This window comes from Jatropha curcas, chromosome 1, assembly GCF_041381405.1.
Source record: "Jatropha curcas cultivar XTBG-Jc1 chromosome 1, XTBG_Jcur_1.0, whole genome shotgun sequence".
Lineage (NCBI taxonomy): Eukaryota > Viridiplantae > Streptophyta > Magnoliopsida > Malpighiales > Euphorbiaceae > Jatropha > Jatropha curcas.
In genome coordinates this window covers 31,795,902-31,803,711 of record NC_143151.1, presented here as the reverse complement: position 1 = coordinate 31,803,711, position 7,810 = coordinate 31,795,902, and the positions used below count along the sequence as shown (strand labels likewise).

The window sequence follows — 7,810 nt, the reverse complement described above, 5'->3', positions numbered from 1 at the left end:
TAATATATATACAGACAAAAACAAGTAACACGACAAAAACATTCCTTAATTAGCCATAAAACACTACACAAACTCAATAAAAATTGAAAATTCCAAAATTAGAAACAAATAAAAAGGTTACATATTAATTTCCTTTTAGCCAAAAATTCGGAAAAAAAATAAAAAAAAAAGGAAAGAAAATCAAAATTTTGAGAGCCAAAAGTTTTTACCAAATCAACCGTTTGGCTTCTCCGCGGTTTTTTCCTAGACATGCTTACCCAAGAATGCCCTCACTTATTAGTAGTGTCACTAATCAAGTATTGGGATATTATAGTAAATGCAAAAAACCATAACTGTCATGACCTTGTAATAAATAATTAGAAGAAGAGCAACAGAACGGCGCGCAACAGTGTCGAGAGGGAAAGAATTCTACGTGGCAAGAATTTCTCTCCCTAAAAATTCGCTCGTTTTCTCTCTAATAAAGCACAGCTTTTTGTTTCTTGCTTTTCAGGCTTTAGCTTCTTTGTTGCCAATCTGGAGATTCTTGATTGACCTTTCACCTCTTATTTATACATCTCAATCGCACAAATATACCAAATGCCATTCTGTTTCTTGGTCTCTGAAACATCTAATGTCTGAAATCTCCTTTTGAAGCTAATTGTTGCTAATTATAGGAGCCATCTTCGCTAATCAAGAGAAATTCTTTTTTCCCCTACCAAAAGTGTTTATTTCCATTTCTTTGCTTCAATAGCTTCCTAATGCAGATTCTTGGCGTTTCTTGATTTCCCATTTTCAATTTCCTTGTTCTTCTTTACCTTACTTTGGCATTGCTTTAAAAGAATTATCCAAGAAACAGAAGTAGAAACAAAAACAAAAATAAAATCGTTGTTCTGTCTGTTGCCGGAGTTTTGTAGAAAGATTTCAAGAGATCAAAATGTTCACCGGATTATTAAAATCGAAATTCTATACAAAATGGTACTTTATAAATCTTAATTATGTCGTGTTCTCTTTTCATTTTCATGGTGCTCTGTTTTTTTTCCCCCTTTTTGTTAATTAAGGTTAATCCACCTTCAAATTGTTACAGCCACTCGCTCATGAAGATGACGAAGACGCGACTCGAGGCGTTAAAGAATAAGAAAAGCTCGGTGATAAAGTTCTTGAGGAAAGATATGGCTGATCTTCTAAAGAACGATCTTGATTATAATGCTTATTGCAGGGTCAGTTTTCTTCTTCTTCTTTTTTATTTATTTATTTATTTATTTATTATTTATTTATTTTTTTTTAGTTTTCTGAATAATTTATTATTAAAATAGTGAGGATGTTCAGGTTCAATTGTTTTTAGCAAACAATTCTTATCAAGAAGATATGTTCCACTCCTCCATGGGTGGGTTTGTGTTTCTTTTTGCCATTTCCATTTCCTTTGATGATTATTAATTTGATTACTTGAAAGAGACAAAATCTTTAACCATGCTTGCATAAATAGCTTCACTTTTTATATTCTCATTTTTAATCTTTGTTTACCTCTGCAACTTGCTATTTTTTTCCTGCAATTTGTCTGGCATTTAGATTATTAGAAAGTGATGATAAAAAATATTTTACTTCATTTAGTTATGGCACCTTGCAATTGTCTGCCTCTAATTCTAATGTCTTCTTCATGACTTGCACAAGCAAAATAACAAATTGTGGGTCCCAAATTTTGTAATAGCCACCATGGATTCACATGTGCCCTTGTCTGGTTCATGCATGTTTTTTGCTTCTAACCACATGCCCCTTGTTTTAACTCAAAAAACGAGAAACAGTTTTTGTTTTCTGACCCAATTGTGATTATGGATTTGTAATTCTTGTGCTAGGTTTAGACCTTTTAGTCATCATTTTCAAATCAAATTTTATTTTGATCATAGAGAGAAGAAAATTTTCCTTTTCTTTTTCTGAGTCATCATTGTTTGTTAGTCTCTCTTCTGACTTAGCAAATGGCAGGCACATCAATGTTTATAGTTTATTTATTTATTGATTATTTTTAGTTATGGTGATGCAGGCTGAAGGACTTCTGGTTGAGCAAAGGATGAGAGCGTGTTACAATTTCATCGAACAGTTTTCTGCATGTATCTCCAGTCATATTTCAATCATGAATAAACAAAAGTATGTTTAATCCCAATTTGCAGTAAAATTTATTGTGGGTTATGTTCGTAATTCTGTGATGAATGTGTCTGCACATGAACTTGCCACATGAACTGAACATATGCGCAAGAATTAGAAGATGAAATCTGAAACTTAATGATGATGGGCAAATGATAATAAAATGCTTTGAAAGTTAACAGTAGTTTCTATATGGCAATCTATCATTGCACTTAATTCTCTCTACATTCTTTTTCTGGTGCAGGGAATGTCCTGAGGAATGCAAAGAAGCTGTACAATCTCTAATATATGCTGCAGCAAGAATTGCTGAATTTCCAGAACTGCGAGATCTGCGAAGTCTATTCACTGAAAGATATGGAAATTCCCTCGAGCCCTATACCAATAAAGAGGTCAAAGAGATAATTCTACTTCAATTAAGATAATTTTTTCATGTTTTTTGTATTTATTGCTGATGTAGCGAACCTTTGATGTGCAGTTTGCTGAGATGTTGAGGCCAACATCTGCCTCAAAGGAGATGAAACTTCAATTAATGCACGAAATAGCAGAAGAATTCAGTATAGAATGGAATTCCAAGTCTTTGGAACAGAAACTCTTTAAACCACCTTCCACTCAAGAAGTAAGCCTTCAGGCTATTACTGCTTAATTTCCTACTAAATTTTCATACACATATTCTCAGGAGATGGATAGCTTTGTCAAATTATTGCCCTTACTGCATTTCCTTTTGTTTGGCAGGATCAGCACAGGCCCAAAAACAAGGATGATATTGTTGTCCCGAAAGCGGACTGCCCAGATGTCGATTTGGTGAAAAGGGACAGCCATGAGACAGAAAACAAAGTGAATGTTATGAAGCTGGAGAATTTCTTTCTGAGCAACCCTGAAAAAGAAATCGCCTCCTCTGGCGAAAAGAGGAATGTGATTGATGAGAGATATAATCAGCCAACCAGCAGTGAAGATGAGATAAATTCAGTTCACAGGAGAAATAACAGTGACTTAGATAGCAGACAAGCTAGTTCAAGTTCTGTAGGAAGTGTTTCGGAGGATGAAGTTGAAAGCAAGAAGCCCCTTTACTACAAATTCGTTCCACCCCCTTATGTCAAACAAAATGTTGAAAAAGAAGCAGGCAAGATTGAAGAACCTGCAAAACCAACAGGCCATACTGATGATTCAGTTAATGACGCTAAGCCAAAACCGAGATCAGTTCGAAGGAGACACTTGCAGCCGCCTCCAGGTCATGAAAATCTAGGCAATGATGCAAAAACACCAGTAAAGCAATTTTCAGGTCATGAAAATGTTGACAGCGCTGAACCTGGTGGATTAGCAAAGACTAATGCATGGGCAGAGAAAGAAGAACAAACTAATGTTGTTAACCAAAGAGATGAAAAGGATTACAGCAAGGACAAAGTGAAACCAACTCAAAAAACTATACATGATAGTTATAAGGCGTCAGGTCGAAGAAACAAAAGTTCAGAGTTACCTCTTCCGCCTGGCAGAGAAGCAATTAAGAAGGCATCAAAAAGGCATAATCGTGCAATTTCATTGCTTCAAGAGGCATTGACTGGGCATGTGCACCCTAACTTGCCTGATTATGATGATATAGCTGCTCGGTTTGCAGCTATGAAAGGGAGATAAAAGATGATGATGGCATTAGGTGGTTTAGTGTTCTTTCCTGTTATTAAAAAAAAAAAAAAAAGAAAGAAAGAACAAAATTAAAAAAAAAAAAAAAATTAGAAAAGAGAAAAATTTGCTGTTCTATTGATATACACAGGAAAGGAAAGAATTAGTAGTTTGCTATAGTTTTCTGATTGTTTACTTCTTTAAATTTGTTATATTCTATATGGAACAATACATATATTCATTCATTGATTATTATATAAACTTACATTCTTGTTGTAAGTCTTTCTACATTATAGAGTTTTCTGATTGTTTTCAGTTCTCTGTTGGGATGGTTTAGTGCTAATTCATCTTGGTTAGTTGAAGATCAATAAAATAAAAAAAAATAAAATAAAAAGAAAAAAAATATGCATACAGAAATAGAAAATCATAATTGGGCTCAATGGGCTGGATCTCATTTAATTTCAAGTGGTTACGGACTTTACTGGACATTTCATATAAGTTTGGGCTTTACAAAAAGGTGTTCTGATCCAAATAAGATGATTGAGTCAGAGAAGGTTGAACGGAAACGTTTCTGTCTGTATAGGACAGAAAAGTGTCTCCATCGGCGGAAAGATTTACTCTCCAACCAAGGGAGTAAAGCTCTTGCTTTGTTACTGCGGAAAGCCTCCTCACCGTTGCAATATCACCATCTCACGTCTCGGTGCCAATGGACGCCTTAGATGAAAGGAAGGAGGAAGAAGAAGAGCAGGTGATGAGCGAAATCCACCTCGGTTGTCCACCTGGCTCCTCTGCACCCCATATTTCCCACTTCACTATCTCCATGCCACCTGGTATTCACAAATTCATACTGACTTTTTGATGCCTGCGTTTTTTTTTTTTTTGCATCAATTTTTTTTTTTGTTAGGGTTTGCAATGAATAGTAAATAATAATCTTGTTTGTTTTTATGTAGATGTTGATTATAGCAGATGTAAGAATTTCTTTAAAGAGGAACAAGTAACTGTGCACCAAGGGGTTTGTGTGGACGAAGATGGTGATCTTGTTCTAACTAGACGCAACTGTAAGTCTATGGTGGCTAATATTAGGCTTGTCCATTTAGAAAATTAAATGAATATTGCAATCGTAAGATTGATAATGTCTTCTAGCTCAAGTTTATTGCATTTATTGATAGAATTCATATCTACAGTGAATTTATTTCGTTCTTCTCAGATTTTTCAACTCTCAGTCTTACTGTAACCATCCAGCATAATCTCACATCATCAATTCCAAATGTGGGGTTACAGGTGATGATTTGTTATGCTGTTTTTGGCTTATACATAATAGATGATGCTATATGACCCCTTTTCTTCTTTCAGGTTTGGAAGGCAGAACTGGTATTATCTGACTTTGTGTTGCATATGATGTTTACTTCATCTGAATTTGATGGGATTTGTTCACTAGAACTTGGTGCTGGAACTGGTATGTCGATAGCCAATCCCTGTATTGACCTTTTTCTTATTCTCTTTTGTTGAGATTCTAATCGTCATTCTTAATAACTGAGTTTCAGTAATAGCCAGGAGCTGTGTGGATATTTTCCTGTTTGATTTTTGACCATATAGTAGCTTTCAATCTAAATCTTAAGTATTTCTCGTGTGACAGGATTTTGTTTCACTGTCTTTACCAGGGCTTGTGGGTATGTTGCTTGCACATGTTGCTAAAACAGTGTTCCTAACAGGTATAGCATGGAGTCCTGTTGAACCTTATCATTCTTATCAGACCTCAATATTCAATAGACTATATTTTATTTTTCTTATTTATATGGTTTGTTCATGTGTCAATTAGCTGTTTTGAAACATTAATATCGTCAGATTCATGATCAATTACCTTTAGTGGTGTTTTTTTTTTGCCGATATTTTTTCTAGAATTGAACTTTTATGTTGGCTTAACTTCCTTATTGCTTAGTGTTTGGTTGGTTCCTTGAGAAAAGCAATTTGGAAGTGTTTAGAAGTGCGTAGCCAATCCCCAGAATTATTATTTCCCTTGAATTTCACGTTTTGCATAGAATAATATTTGTCACAATGAATTGATGTTGAACAGTGACACGGAGTCAGTGATAACAATTACTTTCTGTTGCTAGGTGTTGTATATCCTTTCTGTCTGTTACAGTCTCTTAGTGATTGTCTGTTTGGAAAGGTCTCTCAGAACTTCTTTTACTTTATCAAATTGTTGATTATTGTGATATAGGATTTGTTGCATTTCATTATCATAGTTGAGCAATAAAAAGCAAGTACTGAAAAGTCATAAAAAAAAAAAAAGTTAGTGCTTTCTTTTTTTCTCACCTCGCAGACAAAACTTCTATGGTCATTGACAGACCGTGGTGATGAAATCCTGGACAACTGTGCAAGGAATCTTCACCTCAATTCTGAATTGTTAAACTATCGAGGTGTAATTCATGTACGTGAACTTGATTGGATGAATTCCTGGCCACCTGCCTTATCTCTTGGAAGTTCTCCTGATCATAGAAGGTACACTAGTAGTTGGTATTCTTTTTATGACTTCCGATTTTCTTTTTCTTTTCAATTTTAAATATGGTTTACTAGGGGAATATATTTGAAAAACTTAACACATTTCTTGTTGATAGAGGAGTTGCTTGTGTTTTGTTGATGTTGTACAACTGAAGAAGAGGAAGTCTGTTTAAGAGATGCTAGTTTGTTCCTGGAAGAGGAGGGAAAAAAAAGATGCTCCTTGTGTGAGTGATATTGACTCTTACAAAAGATAGTTCTAATCTTTATAAACGGAGTAATATCTCAGAATCAAATTTTAATCGGAAACTTCAATATAAAAGGACAGAGGATGCAGATCCACTACTTTGTTAGAGAATTTAGGCCTTAACTTGATATCCTATCTGGTCAAGCATTTAAGGTTACTCTGTCTCCAAAGATCTCTAGTGTGAAGAAAAGAAGGTTGGGAAAGAGTTGCAGAAGTTGGCCACTTGCATCAATTATGGGAAGTTAGGAATTTGAAGTGATAGCATAAAAGAATAACACATGAAGATTCTTAGATAGAGAGAAAGTCCAAGAAATAAGGACTGAAACAAGATTGGGGCGTTGTTTTATTTTATTTTCCTTTTTTGTTGGGTTGTTTATGTTGCTTGGTTTTGTACTTTGTTTCTTTAGAATGATGTCTCATATTGCATATTGTAATCCTCTTTAATTCTTTTTTAAGAAAATTTCTTTTTCTCATAAAAGAAATCACATTTTCTTGGATGTTGAATTAGGTATTCTTGGACCTCAGCCGAAGTTGAAGAAGCTCAGGCAGCTTCTTTGCTTGTTGCTGCAGATGTAATATATAGTGATGATTTGACAGATGCTCTTTTCAGTATTCTAGAGAGACTGATGTCGCGGGGTTCAGAAAAGGTATGCATTGATAAATAAAAATTGCTAGCAGCAAGGACTACATATTTGAATGAGTTTCAAAAGGGTTAATGGATACTTGCTTTGATTTTTTGCAAATCAATATTCAAGGTCCTTAACCCATCCATTAGTTTATCGGATCTCAAAGGATTCTTACCTCTAGGGTTTCAGCAATCTTTCTGCTAGGTTTATGTAAGAATCTGTCAAGTTCCACATTCAGTAATAAAATGAGTTATTTTTCTTCATTTCAGGTTTTATACTTGGCATTGGAAAAGCGATACAATTTCAGTCTTGATGATCTAGATGTTGTTGCAAACGGTTATTCGCATTTCCTGAGTTATATTAGAGAGAAAGGTAAGCACGTTTCCAATTTCAATATTCTCTTCTGGGTGTTACCATTTTTTAGCTTATATTATGGCAATGGATGATGCAGAATGTGGATCCTACCCTTGTTTTGTGGGCAAGCGCATTGACCTTTCATTAATTCCACAATATATGAGAGAGTATGACAGAGGAAATGACGTTGAGCTTTGGCAGATCAAGTTTGTTGGAAGAAAACCTAAATTGGGAGGTTCTTGCGAACAAAATTTCATTTTCAATTCCAATACGTCTTGTGACTAAATCCAATTCATGCTTAATTTATTTTATCTATATATATATATATATATATATATATATATATATATATATA

General features: G+C 34.5%; 2 protein-coding genes across 3 annotated transcripts; both read left to right on the top strand.

Moving 5' to 3' along the window:
- Positions 1–382: 382 nt before the first annotated feature.
- LOC105634981 (Regulator of Vps4 activity in the MVB pathway protein) lies at positions 383–4,008 on the top strand. Of its 2 annotated transcripts, none has more exons than XM_012217954.4 (6): positions 383–954; positions 1,064–1,196; positions 2,015–2,118; positions 2,360–2,504; positions 2,591–2,731; positions 2,848–4,008. In XM_012217954.4, exons 1-6 carry the CDS (start codon positions 914–916, stop codon positions 3,742–3,744), a joined length of 1,461 nt encoding a protein of 486 aa, XP_012073344.1. In that variant the 5' UTR covers positions 383–913; the 3' UTR covers positions 3,745–4,008. The 2 variants fall into 2 exon arrangements, with proteins under 2 accessions (XP_012073344.1, XP_020535208.1); XM_020679549.3 differs by lacking the exon at positions 383–954 and adding an exon at positions 1,293–1,363 and having other exon boundaries at positions 1,063–1,196.
- Positions 4,009–4,286: 278 nt separating this feature from the next.
- LOC105634980 (uncharacterized) lies at positions 4,287–7,783 on the top strand. The gene is made up of 9 exons (XM_012217952.4): positions 4,287–4,559; positions 4,680–4,787; positions 4,937–5,010; positions 5,083–5,185; positions 5,391–5,441; positions 6,078–6,231; positions 6,984–7,122; positions 7,371–7,473; positions 7,553–7,783. Exons 1-9 carry the CDS (start codon positions 4,436–4,438, stop codon positions 7,738–7,740), a joined length of 1,044 nt encoding a protein of 347 aa, XP_012073342.1. The 5' UTR covers positions 4,287–4,435; the 3' UTR covers positions 7,741–7,783.
- The last annotated feature ends 27 nt before the right edge of the window (positions 7,784–7,810 follow it).

Excerpts from the sequence above, each read along its gene's own strand:
- LOC105634981 (XM_012217954.4), top strand. The coding sequence starts at position 914 with ATGTTCACCGGATTATTAAAATCGAAATTCTATACAAAATG. Across the intron at positions 1,197-2,014 it reads ATTATAATGCTTATTGCAGG|GCTGAAGGACTTCTGGTTGA; the intron begins GTCAGTTTTCTT and ends ATGGTGATGCAG. Across the intron at positions 2,732-2,847 it reads AACCACCTTCCACTCAAGAA|GATCAGCACAGGCCCAAAAA; the intron begins GTAAGCCTTCAG and ends TTTGTTTGGCAG.
- LOC105634980 (XM_012217952.4), top strand. The coding sequence starts at position 4,436 with ATGGACGCCTTAGATGAAAGGAAGGAGGAAGAAGAAGAGCAGGTGATG. Across the intron at positions 6,232-6,983 it reads AGTTCTCCTGATCATAGAAG|GTATTCTTGGACCTCAGCCG; the intron begins GTACACTAGTAG and ends ATGTTGAATTAG. Across the intron at positions 7,474-7,552 it reads GAGTTATATTAGAGAGAAAG|AATGTGGATCCTACCCTTGT; the intron begins GTAAGCACGTTT and ends TGGATGATGCAG.